At 36.9% G+C, this 23,459-nt stretch overlaps 1 protein-coding gene across 3 annotated transcripts in view; it reads left to right on the plus strand.

The window, feature by feature from the left end:
• The window catches only part of CWF19L2 (CWF19 like cell cycle control factor 2), a 200,925-nt gene that overhangs the window by 37,533 nt on the left and 139,933 nt on the right, over window positions 1-23,459 (plus strand). For all 3 annotated transcript variants that reach the window (XM_033413428.2, XM_033413430.2, XM_033413429.2), the window contains exon 6: window positions 14,014-14,107. In XM_033413428.2, coding sequence (XP_033269319.2) covers window positions 14,014-14,107 — 94 coding nt within the window. The remainder of the gene's footprint in view (window positions 1-14,013; window positions 14,108-23,459) is intronic.

Consider the following 23,459-nt stretch of genomic DNA (forward strand, 5'->3'; position numbering starts at 1 on the left):
TCTTTTCTGTTCCATTGATCTATATTTCTGTTTTTGTGTCAGTACCATACTGTCTTGATTACTGTAGCTTTGTAGTATAGTCTGAAGTGAGAGATCCTGATTCCTCCAGCTCCATTTTCTTTCTGAAGATTGTTTTGGCTATTTGGGGTCTTTTGTGTTTCCATACAATTTGAAAATTTTTCCTCTAATTCTGTTCAAAATGCCATTGGTAATTTGATAGGGATTGCATTGAATCTGTAGATTGCTTTGGGTAGTATAGTCATTTTCACAGTGTTGATTCTTCCAGTCCAAGAACATGGATCTCTCCATTTGTTTGTGTCATTTCTTATTTCTTTCATCAGTGTCCTATAGTTTTCTGCATACAGGTCTTTTGCCGCCTCAGGTAGGTTTATTCCTAGGTATTTTATTCTTTTTGTTGCAGTGGTAAATGGGAGTTTTTCCTTAATTTCTCTTTCTGATTTTTCAGTGTTAGTATATAGTAATGCAAGAGATTTCTGTATTAATTTTGTGTTCTTTGCCTTTACTAAATTCATTGATTAGCTCTAGTAGTTTTCTGGTGGCATCTTTAGGATTTTCCAAGTATAGTATCATGTCATCTGCAAACAATGACAGTTGCACTTCTTCATTTCCAGTTTGTATTCCAGTTTTTATTCCTTTATTTCTTTTTCTTCTCTGATTGCTGTGGCTAGGAATTCCAAAGCTATGTTGAATAATAGTGGTGAGAGTGGGCATGCTTGTTACTGATGTTAGAGGAAATGCTTTCAGTTTTTCACCATTGAGAATAATGTTTGCTGTGGTGGGTTTGTCGTATATGGCCTTCATTATGTTGAGGTAGGTTCTCTCTAAGCCCACTTTCTGGAGAGTTTTTTTAATCATAAATGGGTGTTGAATTTTGTCTAAAGCTTTTTCTGCATCTGTTGAGATTATCATATGGTTTTTATCCTTCAGTTTGTTAACATGGTGTATCACATTGTGTGATTTGCGTATATTGAAGAATCCTTGCATCCTTGGGATAAATCTCACTTCATCATGGTGTATCATCCTTTTAATGTTTTGCTGGATTCTGTTTGCTAGTAGTTTGTTGAGGATTTTTATATCCATGTTCATCGGTGGTATTGACCTGTAATCTTCTTTTTTGTGTGATATCTTTGTCTGGTTTTGGTATCAGGGTGATGGTGGCCTTGTAGAATGAGTTTGGGAGTGTTCCTCCCTCTGCAATTTTTTGGAAGAGTTTCAAAAGGATAGATGTTAGCTCTTTTCTAAATCTTTGTTAGAATTCGCCTGTGAAGCCATTTGGCCCTGATCTTTTGTTTGTTGGGAGTTTTTAAATCACAGTTTCAATTTCAGTACTTGTGATTGGTCTGTTTATATTTTCTGTTTCTTCCTGGTTCAGTTTTGGAAGGGTGTACCTTTCTAAGAATTTGTCTGTTATTTCTAGGTTGTCCATTTTTTGGCATATGGTTGCTTGTAGTAGTCTCTTAACAATATTTTGTATTTCTGTGGTGATAGTTGTAACTTCTTTTTTATTTCTAATTTTACTGATTTGAGTCCTCTCTCTTTTTTTCTTGATAAGTTTGGCTAATGGTTTACCAATTTTGTTTATCTTCTCAGAGAACCAGCTTTTAGTTTCATTGATTTTTGCTATTGTTTTCATTGTTCTATTTCATTTATTTCTGCTTTGATTTTTATGATTTCTTTCCTTCTTTTAACCTAGGGCTTTGTTTGTTCTTCTTTTTCTAGTTGATTTATGTTTCAGATTAGTTTGTTTATTTGAGATTTTTCTTGTTTCTTGAGGTAGGATTGTATTGGTATAAACTTCCCTCTTAGAACTGCTTTTGCTGCCTCCCATAGATTTTATGTCCTTGTGCTTTCAATGTCATTTGATTCTAGGTATTTTTTGATTTCCTCTTTGATTTTTTTCAGTGATCTCTTGGTTATTTAGTAGCACATTTGTGTGTTGTGTTATTTACAGTTTTTTTCCCTGTAATTGATAGCTAATCTCACATTGTTGTCCAAAAAGATGCTTGATATGATTTCTATTTTCTAAAATTTATTGAGGCTTGATTTGTGACCCAAGATGTGATATATCCTGGAGAATGTTCTGTGTGCACTTAAGAATAAAGTTTTTCTGCTTTTGGATCGAATGTCCTGCAGATATCAGTTAAGTCCATCTGGTCTAATGTGCCATTTAAGGCTTGTGTGTCCTTGTTAATTTTTTTTTCTGGATGATTTGTCCATTGGTGTAAGTGTAAAGTCTCCCACTACTATTGTGTTACTGTTGATTTCCCCTTTTATGGCTGTTAGCATTTGCCTTATGTATTGAGTTGCTTCTATGTTGGATGCACAAATAGTTAGAATTGTTATGTCTTCCTCTTGGATTGATCACTGAATCACTATGTAGTGTCCTTCTTTGCCTCTTGTAATAGTTTTATTTTAAAGTCTATTTTATTTGATATGAGTATTGGTACTCCAGCTTCCTTTTGATTTCCATTTGCGTGGAATATCTTTTTCTATCCCCTCACTTTCAGTCTGCATGTGTCCTTATGTCTGAAATGGGTCTCTTGTAGACAACATGTATAAGGGTCTTATTTTTGTATCCATTCAGAAAGTCAGTGTCTTTTGGTTGGAGGATTTAATCCGTTTACATTTAAAGTAACATGTATGTTCTTATTACCATATTTTTTATTGTTTTGGCTTTGTTTTTGTAGGTTATTTTCCTTCTCTTGTTTTTCTTGCCTATAACAGTTCCTTTAGCATTTGTCATAAAGCTTGTTTGGTGGTGCTGAATTCTCTTAACTTTTGCTTGTCTGTTAGGCTTTTGATTTCTCTGTTGCATCTGAATGAGATCCTTGCTGGATAGAGTAATATTGGTTGTATGTTTTTCCCTTTCATCAATTTAAATATATCTTGCCTCTCCCTTCTGGCCTGCAGAGTTTATGCTGAAAGATCAGCTGTTAACCTTATGGGAATTCCCTTTTATATTTTTTGTTCCTTTTTCCTTGCTGCTTTTAATATTTTTTCGTTGTGTTAAGTTTTGTTAGTTTGATTAATGTGTGACTTGGCATGTTTCTCCTTGCGTTTATCTTGTATGGGACTCTGCGTTTCCTGGACTTGATTGACTGTTTCCTTTCCCATGTTAGGTTTTTGTCTATAATCTCTTCAAATACTTTCTCAGACCATTTCACTTTCTCTTCTAATTCTGGGACCCCTATAATTCAAATGCTGGTGTGCTAAATGTTGTCCCAGTGGTCTCTGAGACTGTCCTCAATTCTTTTCATTGTTCTTTCTTTATTCTGCTTTGTGGCAGTTATTTCCACCATTCTTTTTTTGTTTTTAGCATGTTTACTGGAGTATAATTGCTTTGCAATGGTGTGTTAGTTTTTGCTATATTTTCACCATTCTGTCTTTCAGCTCACTTATCCATTCTTCTGTCTCAGTTATTCTGCTATTGATTCCTTCTAGTGTATTTTTAATTTCAGTTATTGTGTTGTTCATCACTGATTGTTTTTTAGTTTTTCTAGGTCCTTGTTAAACATTTCTTTCATCTTCTCGATCCTTTCTATTTCCGAGATTTTGGATCATCTTTACTATCATTACTCTGAATTCTTTTCAGATAGATTGCCTATTTCCCTTCTTGTATTTGGTCTTGTGCCTTTTTACCTTGCTCCTTCATCTGCAAGGTATTTCTCTGTTTTCTTATTTTGCTTAACTTACTGTGTTTGAGGTCTCCTTTCCACAGGCTGCAGGGTCGGAGTTCCTCTTTCTTCTGGTCTCTGCCCCCACTGGGTGAGGTTTGGCCAGTGGCTTTTGTAGGCTTCTTGGTGGGAGGGCTGGTGCCTGTGTTCTGGTGGGTGGAGTTGAGTCCTTTACATCTGTTGGAAAGGGCCATGTCATGTGGTGTGTTTGGGGTGTCTGTGAGCTTAGTACGACTTTAGGCAGCCTGTCTGCTGATGGGTGAGTATGTGTTCCTGTTTTGCTTGTTGCTTGGTGTGAGGCAACTAGTGCTGGGGGCTGCAGGCATTTGGGTGGAGCTGGTTCTTGAATTCGGATAGAGACCTCTGTGAGAGCTTTTGCTGATTAATATTTTCTGGGACTGGGAATTCTCAGGAAGTCCAGTATCCTGGACTCTATCCTCCTCCCCCAGAGGCTCAGGCCCATCTTTTGGTCGGGGAGCCAAGACCCCACAAGCAGCTTGTCATGGATTAAAGAAAAAAAAAGAGACAAAACTCCAAATGGTAAAAGCAAAATCAAATGAGCAAAAACAAAGACACACACACACACACACACACACACACACACACACACAGAGAAGAAACAAAAACAGAACCAAAGAAACCAGAAAACAAGAGAACAGCCAAAGAATCCCAAGGCAAAATTAAACAATTAAAAACAAAACTAACAAAAACAAAATACCAAAATCAAAGCAGAGTGCCAACTGAAGAATAAAGCAAAGAAAACAAAACAGACAAAAATGATTCCAAAAAAAAGAAATGAGGGGCTTCCCTGGTGGCTCAGTGGTTGGGAGTCTGCCTGCCGATGCAGGGGACACGGGTTCGTGCCCCGGTCTGGGAAAATCTCACATGCCACGGAGCGGCTAGGCCCATGAGCCGTGGCCGCTGGGCCTGTGCGTCTGGAGCCTGTGCTCCGCAATGGGAGAGGCCATAGCAGTGAGAGGCCCGCGTACTGCAAAAAAAAGAAAAGAAAAAAAAATAGTAATGGGTACAAAACCCACAGAACAGAAGAGCAAAGGGAAAATGGAAATATAAAAAAATTTTTAAATATATTAAAAAACGATGAAAAAGCACAGAACAACAGAAAAGCAAAGTAAAAGTAGAAATATAAGAAGATCAAAAGTATGTTAAAAAAAAACATTGAGACTCAATAAAAGTAAAAAAAAAAACAAACCCCAAACCAATAGCAACAACAACAAAGAAAAAGAAAAAAACAAAACAACAGACTTAACAACAGAATGAATCAAAACTGAGTAAAATTAATAGTAATAATAATGTTTTCCTGGGGTCTCAGCTGTTATTGTCCTTGCCATGAGCTACAGCCCACCCCTGCCTCCTCAGGAGACCCTCCAGTGCCTCTGTGCTGGTCTCTGGACCTGCTGTGGGCCGTGTGGGGACAGCTGAGACTCTGATCTGGCCCCACTCATGTGTGTGCTTGCCCCCAAAGTCCACAGCTGTCAGTGCTAGACCATTTTCATTTGTGGGAGTACTCATTGTCCTTTCAGATATTCCATAGGCACAGTATCTACTTAGCTGATTACGGGGATTTAATTTGCCAGTTATGTAACTGATGGAAAGATTTTTGTTTCTCTTTTTTAGTTGCCCCACCCCTGGGGCTCAGCTGTGGTTTTATCCCCATCTATGTGTGTGGGCCACCCACAGGAGTCTGCTCCCGAGGCTTCCCTGGAGCAGTTGGGTCTGTCCTGGTGAGGACAGGGCATGGAGGTGGCATGGCTACTTGGATAGTGGGAGCCCCGGCAGCGCCAGGTGCGTGGGGGAGCTGGCGGCCATGGGCGCAAGAGATATGGCCCTAGTGGGAACCTTTTCTAGTGCCCAGTGGCATGCGTGCGAGGGCCAGCCCTGGTCAGTCTGTTTTTAGTGCCTGGCAGCAGGTGTGCAAGGGCTAGCCCTGTCTGGTTTTTTTGTAGTGCCCAGCGACAGGCTCATGAGGGCCAGCCCTGGCAGGGCCTTTTGTATTGCCTGGTGCTAGGCGCTGGCATGTGGGGAGAGACTGGCTACAATGGTGGCTCCACCCCCTGCATGTGACTCAGCAGTAGTGCCCTGCTTCCATGGCATTCCGGTTTTCCTCCATAGGCATTCTCTGTTGCTATTTCCTCCCTCCTGTTCCCTCACACCATCTCCCCACAGCCAACAGCAGTTCTTGCCTCGGGTTTACTCTCCATTCCCCGTGCTCCAGTTCCCAGCCCCCATGTGCACTGTTGGACACACATCCCAATCCGGGGCACTTAGGGCCATGGTACAGACCGTCTGTGTAGTTTTCACTCTGTCCCATCTGCCACAGGTCGGTCGCTTCACCCTCCATCAACAGCCTGAAATGCTTCCCTTCTCTCCCAACTGATTTCCTCATTGGTGAGGGGGCTTCCCCGGATGAGAGAATTTCTCTCCTGCTTCAGCTCCCACCACTGGCATGCAGGTCCTGTCCCGCTTCCTCTCCTCCTCCTTCTCCCTTCTTTCTTTCTTCCTACCCAGTTATGCAGGGATCTTTATAGTCCTTTCCGGTGTATAAGGTCTTCTGCTAGTGTATAGCTGGTGTTCTGTGAGAATTGTTGCATCTATAAATGTATTCCTGATGCATCCATGGAGAGAGAGGAACTCCACATCCTCCTACTCCTCCGCTGTCTTGGAACCCCTTTGTTCCTGATTTTAGAGGAAAAGTTTTCAGCTTTTCATCATCAAGTATGAGGTTAGCTGTGGATTTGTCACAAATGGTCTTTATTATGTTGAGATATTTTCCCTCTATACCAACTTTGATGAGAGTTTTTGTCACCAAAGGATGTTGAATTTTGTCAAATGCTTTTTGTGGGTCTGTTGAGATGATCATGTGATTTTTTTTCCTCCTTTTGTTAATGTGGTGTATCATATTGATTGGTTTGCAAATATTGAACCATCCCTGGAATAAATCTCACTTGACCATTATGTATGATCTGTTTTATATACTGTTGAATTTGGTTTGCTGATATTTTCTTGAGGATATTTGGATCTTCATTCATTGGAGATATTCACCTGTCATTTTTTTTTTTTGGTAGTATCTTTATTTTATTTTAGTATCAGGGTAATTAGCGATGGCCTCATAGAATTAATTTGGGAATGTTCCCTCTTCTTCAATTTTTTGGAGGAGTTTGAGAAGGTGTAGATATTAGTTCTTTTATATATGTTTGGTAGACTTCTCCCAGGAATGGATTTGTTCCTGAACTTTTGTTTGCTGAGAGTTTTTTAAAGTACAAATTCAATTTTACTACTAGTGATCTTTCTGTTCATATGGTCTATTTTGTCCTGATTCAGTCTTGTAAGTTTTTATGTTTATAGAAGTTTGTTTATTACTTCTAGGTTGTCCAATTTGTTGGCATATTAATTGTTCATAGTATTCTGTTTTGATATTTTTGTATCTCTGTGATAGCAGTTGTTATTTTTCCTCTTTCATTTCTTATTTTATTTGGGTCCTCTCTCTTTTTTTCTTGATGAATCTGCCTAAAGGCTTATCAGTTTTGTTTATCTTTTCAAAACATCAACTCTTGGTTTCATTGGTCATTTCTATTTTTTTTTCTTTTTTGTTCTTTGTTTTATTTATTTCCTCTCTGATGTGAATTGCTTTCTTTCTGCTTTTGTTTGTTCTTCTTTTTCTAATTCCATTAGATGGTAGGTTAGGTTAATGAGATTTTTCTTGTTTCTTGAGGTTGGCCTTTTACTGCTATAAACTTACCTTTAGAACTACTTTTGCTGTGTAGCACAGATTTTGGAAAGTTGTGTTATTTTCATTTGTCTAGAGGTTTTGTTTGATTTCCTCTTTGATTTCTTCATTGACCCATTGGTTTTTCTTTTAGTAGCATATTGTTGAGTCTCCACATTTTGTGTTTTTTCCATTTTTCTTCCCGTTAATTGATTTCTAGTTTCATGCCTTGTGGTTGGAAAAACTGCTTGATATAATTTCTATCTTCTTAAATTAGTTGAGACTTGTTGTTTGGCCTCCTATGTGATCTATTCTGGAAAATGTTCCATATGCACTTGAAAAGAATGTTTATTCTACTGTTTTTGGATGGAATGTCCTGTAGATATCTACTAAGCCCATCTGGTCCAAAGTATCATTTAAGATTACTGTTTGGGCTTCCCTGGTGGCGCAGTGGTTGAGAGTCTGCCTGCCGATGCAGGGGACATGGGTTCGTGCCCCGGTCCGGGAAGATCCCACATGCCGCAGAGTGGCTGGGCCCATGAGCCATGGCTGCTGAGCCTGCGTGTCCGGAGCCTGTGCTCCACAACAGGAGAGGCCACAACAGTGAGAGGCCCACGTACCGCAAAAAAAAAAAAAAAAAAAAAAAAGATTACTGTTTTCTTGTCTGGATGATTTGTTCATTGATGTAAGTGCGGTGTTAAAATCCTCTTCTATTATTTGTTATTGTCAATTTCTCCCTTTATGTCTGTTAATATTTGCTATATATATATATTTAGGTGCTCCTATATTAGGTGCATATATGTTAATGAGTGTTATCTCCTCTTCTTGCATTGAAATCCTTTTTGTTAATAATGCCCTTCTTTATCTTTTTTTATTGACTTTATTTTAAAATTTGTCTGAAGTGAGTACTTCTACCCCTGCTTTCTTGTCATTTCCATTTGCATGAATTATTTTTTTCTATCCTGTCACTTCCAGTTTATGTGTTTGTCTTTATGTTTGAAGTGAGTCTCTTACAAGAAGCATTTAGATGGGTCTTGTTTTTTTTTAAATCCAATCAGCTGCTCTGTGTCTTTTGATTGGATCATTTAGTCCATTTACATTTGCAGTGATTATTGATAGGTGTGTCCTTATTCCCATTTTGTTACTTGTTTACTGGTTGGTTTTTCAGTTCTTCTTTGTTCTTTTCTTCTTTTAGTTCCTTCCCTTGGGGTTTGATGATTTTCTTTAGTGGTATGCCTGTGTTCCTTTTTCTTTAGATTTTTTGTATGTAGTACAGGTTTTTGATTTGCAGTTACCATATGGTTCATATATGTTGACCTATAACTATATTTACATGTTTTAAACTGGTAGTCATTTAAGTTCAAACACATTCTAAACGATTTACATTTTTCTAAACCCCTTCACCACATTTTGTGTTTTTAATGATGTATTTTACATATTCATGTTTTCCCTTAACTGTTTGTTGTAGATATAGTTGATTTCACAGTTTTTTGTCTTAATCTTAGTAAGAGCCTATTTAAGTGATTGAGTCATAGGCTTTACTATATATTTGCCTTTACTAGTGGGATTTTCCCTTTCCTATAGATTCTTACTTGTTGTAGCTTTTACTTTTCCACTTAGAGAAAATGCTTTAACATTTTTTTAGGGTTGGGTTAGTGCCCTCTGTGCTTCCTGTACTTGGATTTCTGTTTCCTTCTTCAGGTTCTGGCAGTCCATAATTTCATCAAACACGTTTTTGCCCTGCCTCTCTCTCTCTTCTCCTACTAGGACCCCTAGAGTGTGAATGTTGGTATGCTGGATGTTATCTTAGAGATCCCTTAACTGTTCTCATTTTTTTTAAACCTTGTTTCTCTTTTTCTGTTCAGATTGAGTTAATTTTTATTTCATCTTCTTCCGTATCACTTTGTCTGCTGTTGGTTCCTTCTAATGTGTTTTGCATTTCAGTTAGCATGTTCTTCAGTTCTGTCTTTTAAAAATGTTTTTTAGTTCCTTTTTAAAATTCTCTGTTCATCTATTCTTTCCTCTAATTTAGTCAGTATTCCTATTATTAATGCTTTGAACTCTTTGTATATTAAGTTGTTCACTGCTGTTTCATTAGTTGGTTTCTTTAGGGTTTTTCTCTTGTTCTTTCAGTTGAAACAGTTTTCTGTCTTCTCATTTTGCTTAACTTTCTCTGTGTCTGTGATATTAGGTGAAACATTTACCTACTCTGATCTTGAAGGAGTGTCCTTGGGTGGGAGCATTTCTATGCAGTCTCCATGTGCCCAGTGGCTTTGATGGGAGAACTGGATCTGACCTGAGCATGAGTCACATCTTTCCACAGGGTGTGCTGGCAGCTGTCACCTTTGTAGGAGGTGAGACTGGAAGATGGAGGGACTAGAGTCAGAGCCAGGTGTGAGCCTGGGGTTCTTCTCTGCTCAGTGACCAACACCACCTTATTGGAGGTGGTGTAGGGCCCCAAGTTCCTGGAGCAGAAACCCTGTTATTTGGGAGTGAGCTGGCTCCATTCCCTTTAAGTGTGTACTCTTTTCGTTCCTAGCACCAGTACTTTGCCCCAGAGGGGACAAGTATTGGAGCAAGAGGGGCCAGAGTGGGTGCTCGGCAAAGGTCAGGTGTGGGCTGTGGTGTTCTGGACCCCAGTCTGAGTTTCGGACCTCACCCAATGAACTGCTTCCCTAAACAGCTGCAGCGACTGCCACCTTCCCCCACCCCCGTCAGATGCCATTCTGGGTCAGGTTAGCTCTGTCCCTCAAAACAGCATACTCCCCTCAGTCCTGTAGCCCTTGCCCCAGTTTGGAGCTGCATGGCATAGCAAGAGAGGCTGGAATGGGCACTTGGCTTCAGTCAGGGAGTGGGCTGTGGTGGTCCCAGACCAGTCAGAGTTACAGACTGCTCCTGATGTGCTGCCTCACCAAGCACCTTTAGTGGTTGCCGTCACTCCATTCAGATGCTGTTCCAGATCTGAGCAGGGTTCATTTCTCACAACTATGTACTCTTCTTGGGTGCAGGATCCCTTGCGCCAGTATGGAACTGTGCCATGGAGCAAGTGGTGCTGTAGTGGGCACTCGGCTTAGGCTGGAGCATGGGCTGGGGGTGTTGTAGGAAACTGGCCAGAGTCCTGGGGCAGTTTAAGTCTACTTCTGCTGCCTTGTTTTGAGAGTAATCAAATTTGTATGTGCTCTTCATGAGCAGAGTCTAGGTTTCTTACAGTCCCCCTGTTAGTCCCACTGGTTTTCCAATCAGCTAAGGGGACTTGTCTTCTTGGCATTGGACCCTAGGACTAGGGAACCCAATATGTGGCTTGAATTGCTCACCCCCCAGGGAGGATCTCTGAGTCCATGTAATCTCCTTCCTTTTCTGTGTCCCCTCCCAGGGTCACAATTCCTGACTTGATTGCTTCTCTTCTCTTTCTACTTGAATCTGTGTGGATTTTTCTTACAGCCTTTGTTGTATAAGAGTCTTTCTACCAGTCTCCTGTTGGTTTTCAGTGAGAATTGTTCCACATGTAGATGTATTTTTGCTGTGTTCTTGGAAGGAAGTGAGCTCCACATCCTCCTACTCCACCATCTTGATCTCTCCTTCCTACATCATCGTATTCTTAACACATGATAAATGTTTGGTTTATTTTGAGGAAAATATGGCCCTTGCCTTAGAATCAAATGATAATTCCTATAATGGGAGTGAAAATAAATGAAGATCGTAGGAGGAAGACTAAAATGATGGTCCTTAACTGAAGCTTCAGTGTGAAGCATGTTGATTTCATATGTCTTCTTTATATTGAGGATATCATTTCTTTTGTGCTTTATGCTAATGTTTTTCATATTGTGAGTCAGAAATTTATTGCTGTCATCATTTAAAAATATAAAATATCAGCATGTATTACATGTAACAAATACACGTTTTGTTTCCTAAAACCTTTGTTTTGGATACACATACACACAGAAAATCTCTCTATGGGTCAAGGTCACAGAAAAGCTTGAAAGCCAATGCTCAAGTCTTTGTGTCTTCTTGGCTTCTTTCTCACATTGTGCTGTAAGCTTCAGATCTATGGCACATATCTATAAAACCAGTCTATAGCACATAGAGATGCATACCAATTTTTCAACCTTTTTTCATAAGCAGGGCATCTCCCCACTCCAGTCCTTGGCTTTGTTTCCATTCCCCTGTATATGCTGGAGCACCTTTAGTATTTATTATGTTTTAGAAATTGAACTAAGGACTAACGTTTTCTGCTTGCACATAGAGCCCAGTAGTCATGTGGCTTCAGTTATGCTTACTGCTTTGCATTTCTCTTCTGTTTTTGGTCCACAGAGATGGGTTTATCTTGTTTTGAACTTAGCAGTGTTTTATATTTTGTATATCTTTTCGGTTTGTCCTGAGCAGAGACAAACATGGAAACATGAACTGAACTTTAATAAATCTCTTGACTAGAAGGTCTGAGCATGTTTTAGAGATTGATTCATGTTGATATATTTTATTTCTATTTCATTCCTTTCAATCACTGTATAGTCTTTCATAATCTAACTCTGCCATTCTGTAAATATCCATTCCTCTTGGAATGGATATTTTGTTTTTCACTCTTACAAACTATTACAAGCAGTGCTAAATTTCTCCATAGTGCATATTTAGAAGTGGAATTGCTAAGTTATTAAGTACGCACCTATTTTCTTTCACAAACACTTGCAAAGAGATTATATCAATTTATTGTGCCCCAACAATGTATGTTTCTTAACCATACTTAGTATCTGTATTGTCAAACTTTAAAATTATGTCATGCTGAATAATGTGTGAGAAATGGTATTTCATGTATTAATACGCATTCCTCTGATCACTAGGAGAGATCTCTTTTTTTGTCATTTAGATTTCTTATAGTATGAACTGCTTGTTTATGTTTTTTATCTTTTTCTTACTGATGGTAGTTCTTTATATATTCAGTCTTGTGTCTTTTGTGTACTTTCAGATAGTATCTCATAATTCGTCTTACCAGTTGTCAATTGTCCTCCTCAGTTTGTAATTTTAGTCTTTGTTATCCTGTTGAATATCTGATATGTATCTCTCTGAGTGTCCAAATAAGACCACTGGAAGAAATTGTAGATACTGTGAGATTTTACAGTAGGCTAAAAAGGGAGGTGGCAGAATCTTTTTGTGTGTACATTATAAGAAGTCAAATCCTTACTACTTTGCTTATCCCTCTAAGTTAACCTTTAACATAAAAATTTTTTTGTTTGTTTTTTTCTATTTTTTTGCCGCACCATGTGATGTGGGATCTTAGTTCCCAGACCAGGGATCGGACCCGCGCCCCCTGCAGTGGAAGCACGGCGTCTTAACCACTGGACCACCAGGAAATTCCTAACTTAAATTTTGTTCTTTGGAGATTCTGTACTTTTTTGTCAGCTCATGAATACATTTTAAATGCTTTTTAAAAATTTTTTATCCAACATTTTTGTTTTCAAAGGTTGGTTCTGGAAGCTAACTAACATTTAACTCTTTCCATTCTTCTCTATCTAATTGCCATTATTATTTCTAATAATTGCCATTATTAGTTCTAAGAAGCATTTTCTGACCCCTTAAGTCAAATTGGATACCCCTAGTATATGTTTCTATAGCAGTCTTTACTTTCATAGCACTCTTCTATATTAATATTGCTTGTCTTTCTCCTTTCTCAAGGCCATAATTTCTTTGACGGTAAGGACTATGCCTGGCTTATTAATTATAGCCCCAGTACCTGGCATAGTGCTTGGAACACAGTAGACACTTGCACTGTGACTAGGCTACTGTCATCTTTTTCCTGATTACTGCCACAATCTTCTTACTGGTTTCCTACCTATAATGTTGCTTTTCTCCAGTCTTTTCTCCACTCTGAAACCAGTTTGCTCTTTGTGTAACACAAAGCTGATCATGTTTATGACTTACCATTGCCCCAGCAGAAAGCTCCAATAGCAGTTTAAAGTGGTTCCTGTGGCCTAGTCCCTGATTATTCTATAACCTAATCTCTTATTGATGTTCATTCATGCTTCTCAAGTTTTAGCCAGTCTGAATTACTTTGTTCCCTAAAGGTGCAGTGCTTTTTCTTTCCTCTTGGGCTTTATGAACATGCTTTTATTCCTACACTTGGAACCTCTTAATTCTCTTTTCCCACAGAAGAAACTGGCTAATTCTTGCTCATCCTTAGGTCTAATAGTACTCATATTACTTCCTTTAGGAAGTCTTTGATTTGTCAGCATGAGAGGAGTTTGAATTGTGTATGGCTTTAACACTCTGTACTTCTGTCTTCAAAGCACTTGACAGTTACTTGTATATTGTCTGTATTCCTCACTATCTCATAAGCTAGCAAAGGCTGTGTTAGGCATATTGACTATTACATTTTCTGCATCTAGCACAATTCTGATTCATGGTAGGTATTCAAGAAAAGCATTGAATGAATATTAATTTAGACATTATTTCCTGCAAGTTGGAAAAGAGTGTGTCTTAAGAGTTTTTAAAGTATTTCCCTAAGGTTACAATTGTTAACTGAGTCTCAGGTTTTTAATTTATTAATATATTTTATGGTGGGGTTATTTTAAAATTGTGACCTCTGAAAATGTTTTGTTCCAGTTTAGACTGCTGGAAAGAGAATTGAACCCATACTGGAAGGATGGTGGGACAGGTCTTCCACCAGAAGACTGTAATGTGTCATCAGTTACTAAAGGTATCTTCATATTTTGATTGTAGCCACACAGGCATTTCTTATAACTTGGTATTCCTAAGGGAATCAACTGAGTCTGCTAGTAGATTGGCAAGATGTATTATGAATTCCAAAAATGAATAATAATCTAAATCAGATTTTGAGATGTATTAAATCTAAATTTTATCACTAGTTATTATTTAAATATTTCTGCTTGATGCTGTAATTTTGATCTAGTCTGCAGATATCTGTGTCTATTTATGTATTTGCAGAACAATGATGTATATTGATTATCTGATGTGAAATTTGTATGGTTTTATATTATGAGCATCTATGGATTATTACTAAAGGTTCAGTTTACATATAGGAAAGCAATGATAAAACATGCAGTCTTTTAAGGCCTCATTTAAATTATTAGTACTTGGGAAGATTATTTTAACTATAATATGTTAGCAAATTTATTAAATATTTTTATACTCGATAATGTTTTTATATTTGAGTTTATATTTTGAATGGATTAATGAAAAGTATGGTTCTGTAAGGATGTAATCCTTTGGTTTGTTACATTCTATAACAAAATGTAAAAAGTATTAAAGCTCTGAAGTTTCATGAAAATGATGTATAAATATTAAAGATGTGATTTTATATCTTCAGAAATTCTTACTTTGCCAGCATTTACAGATTTTATTGATGTTAGGATAGTGCTGTTACTTTCCAGCAGATGGAGACAAAATACTTGTGTCATGTATTCATACCTTTCACCATAATTTAAAAAAATACTTATATGCCAATTAAGTGTTACATTGACAACTCAATGAAAAGTTTGATTAATTACAATTAACCCAGTATACACATAGTAGTATTATAAATTATCTTTTCATCTTAGTCATTTCTCAGCAGAATATTTTCCTGCTTTTTATACATAGTTTATTTTTATTTTGGCCATTTGTTATATTCTTTTGCGTTTTATGAGAGATGTCCCTGGAGCCACGTTATAGGTTCCTTTTTAATTTATATTTATTAGTTTTACTGAAGTTATTAGTAATTAATAACCTTTTCTTTATTGCCTTTCAACTTGGGCAATAAAGAAATGTCTCTGCTGGGCTATATAATAATAACTGTAGTCATATAAGATTCTCTTTGAAATACTGATGTTTAGAAATTTAAGAGTTTGGGAATCATAAGTTTTCTCAGTGAACCATTATTATGTAGGGCTGATCCAAGCTTTTACCATCCTTGTTGTCAGAGGACAGTCAGTAAGTTCATCTATGGGGAAGACTTAGAATTGGCAAATCCTGTCTGAGTATATGTAGTCAGCAGGTTCTTAACTTCACTGATTGGAGAAGACCCAAAGTTCTACCTTAGGTAGTATCTTTCAGCTTGCTGAACCAGTAGAATCAAAGACACTAGGAGAAAAATGACCTTACATAAAGGTATTAGAGAGCCTTTCTCCCTTCCCTTTCATATAATGCTTTCACCATTTCCCTTTCTCATATTTAATTAGAAGGAGAAAGAATGACAGAAAACTCTGAATGTCTGTCAGAGGTTCAGATCCCAGAGTTGAAATTAAGCTTTAAAAAATGATTTGTAGGTTTTTCTGCATATGCAGATAGTGTAGTCATTCTCTTTAGACTAGTGGTAGAGTTGAAACTGTGAGGCACGTAAAAGTGTTATAAAAGTAGTATTAAGAGGTATGTAGAGGTGCTATAGTGTTTATATTTAAGGACTTAGACTTTGGAGTTTGACTTCTTGGGATTAGAATTTTGGCGTTTCCACTCATTAGTTCTGTGATTTGGGGAATGTTTCCTGACTTCTCTGAGCCCAGTTTAAACATTGTAGTAGGGAATAATGGTATTACCTGTCTTATATGGTTATTATGAGGATTTATCACAGAATCTGGAATATAGTAAATACTTAATAATGTTGTTGTCAAATATTTGTCCTTATGATGAAATGTTTTGGGAAGATTTTATCAACAGGTTTTTTGGTAATGATTGAGGTGCCATATACACAATAACTAATTTGTTACTCTTGATATTTTTTTCCTTAGAGAAAATTAAGTAGAAAAATAAATAAATTTTCACTGTCCATACAAAATTATCTTAAATCATATTTTAGTAATGGGAATATTTGTACAATTTTTAAGTTTACAAAATAACACGTTTTTGTATCAGTTTATTTTCAATAGCAGCCATGTGAGGGTAGCAAAGTAGATGTCCCAATTGTATAGGAAGCTAATACCTAATGTTCAGGAAACTAAGGCTGAAATTGGTCGTTATTTGCCTATAGTCATATGAGTAGTACTAGAACCCAGGTCTTCTGATTTTAGTCTAGGGTTAGTTACTCTAGGTTTTCATTAGAAGACTCTGTTACCATGTAGTTAGTAGATATCCTTGCTTAAAAACTCTGTATTTTTGTTCATCCATGTAGATTATTTTCCCTCTTTATTTTTTGGCTTTCTCTTACAGAATCTTTTGAGAAGTTGTTTCAAAGTTGATTTAAATCAACTGCCTTATTTTGCACACAAAGAAGCAAAATTTAAAGGAGTTAATGACTTGCTTGAGGTCTTACAACTATTTAATAAAAACAGCAAGACTAAAATCTAGGTCTCCTGATATTCAGTTTATTGCTATTTTTATATTATCCTGTCTTCTGAGAAAAATGAGGATGTAGCCCAGATTCACTTGGTTGTATTTTGTCTATAATAATATAACTTTTAATTATGGAAGCATATACTCAGTCTCTGAATTTTTGACTTATAAACAACAGACTTCACGTACAGGTATATATTAAGTGCTCCATACCAATGAATTTACTGTAATTATTTGATATATCTTTATCTCAGATAGGACAGGGACCATGCCTTATTCATGATTTTTTTTGTTTTTTTAAAAAGTTACTTTTTAGTGAGTAGATACCCCATTCACCAATGTTTTACCCCCTTATTATTATTATTATTATTTTTTTTTGCGGTACGCGGGCCTTTCACTGTTGTGGCCTCTCCCGTTGCGGAGCACAGGCTCCGGACGTGCAGGCTCAGCGGCCATGGCTCACAGGCCCAGCCGCTCCGCGGCATGTGAGATCTTCCCAGACTGGGGCACGAACCCGTGTCCCCTGCATTGGCAGGCGGACTCTCAACCACTGCGCCACCAGGGAAGCCCCCCCTTACTATGTTTTGATTTCCTTCTGTGTTTAATAGATTTTCATATTCATAGTAAGTGTTCACAAAATATTTGTTGGATTGAATTTCTTGATAGATGGTTCTGTAGTTGGTATTTTTTGTTTGCTTTTTAAATATTCAATTGGGTGAATTCTCTTGTTATAAATATTTTATTATTGCTATTGTTGGGGCCCAGGGTACGTTGCCCCAAAGTGTGCCTCAATGGCATATTGATTATTTTGAATTAAAGTTACTTAAGAAAGAGCTGATGCAAGAGGGACACTTTGAACCTCCTCTCTGTCTTCCTGAAAGTAGGGAATAAATTGCATATGAAAAATGAAGGTAGAAGGAAATTCTTATCAACAGAGATAGGGAATTTGAGGTCAAAAAGCCTATACAAACAGACCTTGTTACTTCTTTAATTTATTACCCCAAGCCCAAACTCAGTTTAGATTCTTCACTAATTAAGCACCCAAAGCCTAAGTTATTTTTGTCCTATAAATTTCTTATAAATTTAGTGTTTCTCTGTCTAAAAAGTATAAAAACTGGCTTCTTTGGTCCCTTCTTAGGTCCCATTTCTATGAGAACTCCATGAGCATGAATTAAAATTTTCACTGTGTCCATCAGTTTGTCAGTAGATAACTCCTTGGAATAAAAATTTTAATTATATAGCTAGAACATTAACATGGGTGTTATTTACAGTGGTTGTCTCTTATCACAGTGTAAATTGCAGATTTAGACTAACTTCCTTGAGTAGCTGCATTGTTAATTTTGAACTCATAGAATGTATACATTAAAAAAAAGAGCAAGACCAAAATAAACTTAAATGAAAAGTGAATCATTGAGTTAACTAGAGACCTGGATTTGAAGTACACAATATTTTAGGCATGTAAAGTAAGACCCGTTATCTTAGAAGAGATAGCTTAGTGAAGATAAACTTTTGAGATTTGTGTGAGGGACAGAATTAATTTCAGAATTGAAAAATCTGTTTTTTTTAAAGTAAACTTTTTATTTACGTTCAACACGTATATAGAAAAGTACACAAATCTTTAGTATACAGACTGATTACAGTTGACCGTTGAACAACATGGGGGTTAGGGGCACCTACCCTCTGTGCAGTTGAAAATCTGCATATGACTTTTAGTTGGCCCTCTGTATTTGTGGATTCAACCAACCATGGATCCAGCCAACTGCAGGTTGTGTATATTGTAGTATTTGCTATTGAAAAAAATCCAAGTGTAAGTAAACCCACATACTTCAAACATGTTGCTGTTCAAGGGTCAACTGTATTTTTACAAAGTAAAAACATCTGTGCAATCAGTGTACAGTTTAAGAAACAGAACATTATTATCATCCCAAAGATTCGCTTTGTGGCTCTTCGAGTCACTGTGCTCTTGCCAGAGGGTTCTGGAACCAAAATTCTGCTTTGCCTGGAATCATATACTATGCCCTCTTTTGTTTCCTGCTACTTTTGTGCCCATTTTCAGATTCACTTGTGTTGTTGGGTATATAGTCATTTATTCTCATTGCTATGTAGTAGTCTATTTTAGGAATATATATATCATAATCTATAATGTATGTATATTCATTTTACTGAAGATGGACATTTGGGTTGATTCTAGGCTGGGATTACTACAGGTTTCTTGCTATGAAGATTCTTATACATGTCTTTTGGGGTCTCTGTATTTTGTGGGTTATAGAGCTGGGGTGATCTAAACTAGTTCTGTTTTTGAACAAGGAAAATCAGGAACAGTTTTGATTTATTTATTAGATTTCCTATATGCAAATGAAAAGTGTGATGTATATAGAAGGAAATATAAGCAGCCTAATAAAGTTTGTTGGAGGCATTCAGATTTCCATAGTTGGTAATCACAGCTAGAATAATTTGTTTCATTGTTATAGTTCTGCGTTAATATCTGCATTATTATCTATGATAATACAGATAGTTCTGTATTATCTGTAATTTCCTTATTTGTTCTTTTTTAAAACTATTAATATATTTTATTTCATTTATTTATTTTGAAAAAATTTTTATTGGGGTATAATTGATTTACAATGTTGTGTTAGTTTCAGGTGTACAGCACAGTGAATCTGTTACACAAATACATATATCTGCTCTTTTTAAGATTGTTTTCCCATAGAGGCTATTACACAGTATTGAGTAGAGGAGGTCCTTATTAGTTACCTATTTTATATATAGTAGTGTGTATGTGTCAATCCCAATCTTCCAATTTATCCCTCCCCCACCCTCACCCACCGGTAACCATAAGTTTATTTTCTACCTCTGTATCTCTATTTTGGTTTTGTAGATAAGTTCATTTGTAGCCTTTTCTTAGATTTGACATGTAAATGATATCATATGATATTTGTCTTTCTTTGTCTGACTTAAGTCACTAAGTATGAGAATCTCGAGGTCCATCCATGTTGCTGCAAATGGCATTATTTTGTTCTTTTTTATGGGTGTGTAATATTTAGTTGTATATATATGCACCACATCTTCTTTATGCATTCCTCTGTTGATGCACATTTAAGGTGCTTCCATGTCCTGGCTATTGTAAATAGTGCTGCAGTGATCATCGGGGTGCATGCATCCTTTTGAATTCTGGTTTTCTCCGTATATATGCCCAGGAGTGAGACTGCTGGATTATATGGTAGCTCTATTTTTACTTTTTTGAGGAACCTCCATACTGTTCTCCATAGTGGCTGTACCAGTTTGCATTCCCACCAACAGTGTAGGAGGATTCCCTTTTCTCCACACCCTCTCCAGCACTTATTGTTTGTAGACCTTATTGATGATGGCCATTCTGACTTGCGTGAGGTGATACCTTATTGTAGTTTTGATTTGCATTTCTCTAATAATTAGTGATGTTGAGCATCTTATCATGTGCTTTTTGGCCATCTGTATGTCTTCTTTGGAGAAATGTCTATTTAGATCTTCTGCCCACTTTTTGATTGGTTTGCTTTTTTGATATTGAGCTGCAGGTAAACTTTGGAGATTAATCCCTTGTCAGTTGCTTCATTTGCAAATATTTTCTTCCATTCTGAGGGTTGTCTTTTCGTCTTTATGGTTTCCTTTGCTGTGCAAAAGCTTTGAAGTTTAATTAATAAATTAACTAGGTCCCATTTGTTTATTTTTGTTTTTATTTTCATTATTCTAGGAGGTGGATGGAAAAAGATCTTGCTGTAGTTTATGTCACAGAGTGTTCTCCCTATGTTTTCCTCTAACAGTTTTATAGTATCTGGCCTTACATTTAAGTTTTTAATCCATTTTGAGTTTATTATTGTGTATGGTGTGCTCTAATTTCTAATTTCATTAGAAATTAGAAATTTCTAATGTGCTCTAATTTCATTCTTTAGCATGTAGCTGGCCAGTTTTCCCAGCACCACTTATTGAAGAGACTGTCTTTTCTCCATTGTATATTCTTGCCTCCTTTGTCAAAGATAAGGTGACTGAGGTGTGTGGGTTTATCTCTGGGCTTTCTATGCTGTTCCATTGATGTATATTTCTGTTTTTGTACCAGTACCGTACTGTACCATAGTGTCTTGATGACCGTAGGTTTGTAGTATAGTCTGAAGTCAGGGAGCCTGATTCCTCCAGCTCTGTTGAGTATAATTGCTTTACAATGGTGTGTTAGTTTCTGCTTTATAACAAAGTGATTCAGCTATACATATACATATATCCCCACATCTCATCACTCTTGCGTCTCCCTCCCAACCTCCCTATCCCACCCCTCTAGAAGCTGCTTATACTTCATTGCAGCTTACCCTTCTGCCTCCCTGTGTCCTCAAGTCCATTCTCTATGTCTGCATCTTTATTCCTGTCCTGGCCCTAGGTTCTTCAGAACCATTTGTTTTTAGATTCCATATATATGTGTTAGCATACGGTATTTGTTTTTCTTTTTCTGACTTAACTTCACTCTGTGTGACAGACTCTAGGTTCATCCACTTCACTACAAATAGCTCAACTTCGTTTCTTTTTATGGCTGAGTAATATTCCATTGTATATATGTGCCACATCTTCTTTGTCCATTCATCTGTTGATGGACATTTAGGTTGCTTCCATGTCCTGGCTATTGTAAATAGAGCTGCAGTGAACATTGTGGTACGCGTCTCTTTTTGAATTATGGTTTTCTCAGGGTATATGCCCAGTAGTGGGATTGCTGGGTCGTATGGTAGTTCTATTTTAAGTTTTTAAGGAACCTCCTACTGTTCTCCATAGTGGCTGTATCGATTTACATTCCCACCAACAGTGCAAGAGGGTCCCTTTTCTCCACACCCTCTCCAGCATTTATTGTTTGTAGATTTTTTGCTGATGGCCATTCTTGACTGGTTTGAGGTGATACCTAATTGTAGTTTTGATCTGCATTTCTCTAATTATTAGTAATGTTGAGCATCCTTTAATGTGTTTGTTGGTAATCTGTCCTTCTTTGGAGAAATGTCTATTTAGGTCTTCTGCCCATTTTTGGATTGGGTTGTTTGTTTTTTTGATATTGAGCTGCATGAGCTGCTTGTAAATATTGGAGATTAATCCTTTGTCAGTTGCTTCATTTGAAAATATTTTCCCCCATTCTGAGGGTTGTCTTTTCATCTTGTTTATGGTTTCCTTTGCTGTACAAAAAGTTTTAAGTTTCATTAGGTCCCATTTGTTTAGTTTTTTTAAATTTCCATTTCTCTAGGAGGGGAGTCAAAAAGGATCTTGCTGTGATTTATGTCACAGAGTGTTCTGCCTATGTTTTTGTCTAAGAGTTTTATAATGTCTGGCCTTACATTTAGGTCTTTAATCCATTTTGAGTAGTTTATTTTTGTGTATGGTGTTAGGGATGATCTAATTTCATTCTTTTACATGTAGCTGTCCAGTGTTCCCAACACCACTTATTGAAGAGGCTGGTTTTTCTGCATTGTATACTCTTGCCTCCTTTATCAAAAATAAGGTGACCATATTTGCGTGGGTTTATCTCTGGCTTTCTCTCCTGTTCCATTGATCTATATTTCTGTTTTTGTGCCAGTACCATACTGTCTTGATTACTGTAGCTTTGTAGTATAGTCTGAAGTCCAGAAGCCTGATTCCACCAAATCCGTTTTTCTTTCTCAAGATTGCTTTGGCTATGCAGGGTCTTTTGTTTCCATACAAATTGTGAAATTTTTTGTTCTATTTCTGTGAAAAATGCCAGTGGTAGTTTGATAGTGATTGCATTGAATGTGTAGATTGCTTTGAGTAGTATAGTCATTTTCACAGTGTTGATTCTTCCGGTCCAAGAACATATCTCTCCATCTGTTTGTGTCATCTTTTACTTTTTTCATCAGTATTTTATAGTTGTATGCGTAGCAGTCTTTTGTTTCCTTAGGTAGGTGTGTTCCTAGGTATTTTATTCAGTTTGATGCAGTGGTAAATGGGGTTGTTTCCTTAAGTTCTCTTTCTGATTTTTTGTTGTTAGTGTGTAAGAATGCAAGAGATTTCTATGTATTAATTTTGTATACAGCAACTGTACCAGATTCATTTATGAGTGCTAGTAGTTTTCTCATAGCATCTTTAGGATTTTCTATGCATAGTGTCATGTCATCTGCAAACAGTGACAGTTTTACTTCTTCTTTTCCAATTTGGAGTCCTTTTATTTATTTTTCTTCTCTGATTGCTGTGTCTAGGACTTCCAAAACTATGTTGAGTTGTATTAGCAGGAGTGGTCATCCTTGTTTTGTTCCTGATCTTAGAGGAAATGCTTTCAGCTTTTCACCATTGATTAATTGTTAGCTGTAGCTTTTGTTGTATATGGTCTCTTTTATGTTGAGGTAAGTTCCCTCTAAGCCCACTTTCTGGAGTTTTTTTTTTTTTTTTGTCATAAATGGGTGTTGAACTTTGTTATAGTTTTTTCTGCATCTATTGAGTTGATCATATGGATTTTATTCTTTAGTTTGTTAATGTGGTGTATCACGTTGTTTGATTTGTGTATATTGAAGAATCCTTGCAACCCTAGGATAAATCCCACTTGATCAGAGTGTATTATCCTTTTAATGTGCTGTTGGATTCAATTTGCTAGTATTTTGTTGAGGATTTTTGTGTCTATGTTCATTAGTGATATTGACCTATAAATTTTCTTTTTTTGTGGTATCTTTGTCTGGTTTTGGTATCAGGGTGATGGTAGCCTCATAGAATGAGTTTGGGAGTGCTCCTTTCTCTGCAATTTTTGGGAAGAGTTTCAGAATGGTAGGTGTTATCTC

The sequence above is a fragment of the Orcinus orca genome, chromosome 8 (assembly GCF_937001465.1).
Source record: "Orcinus orca chromosome 8, mOrcOrc1.1, whole genome shotgun sequence".
Classification (NCBI taxonomy): domain Eukaryota; kingdom Metazoa; phylum Chordata; class Mammalia; order Artiodactyla; family Delphinidae; genus Orcinus; species Orcinus orca.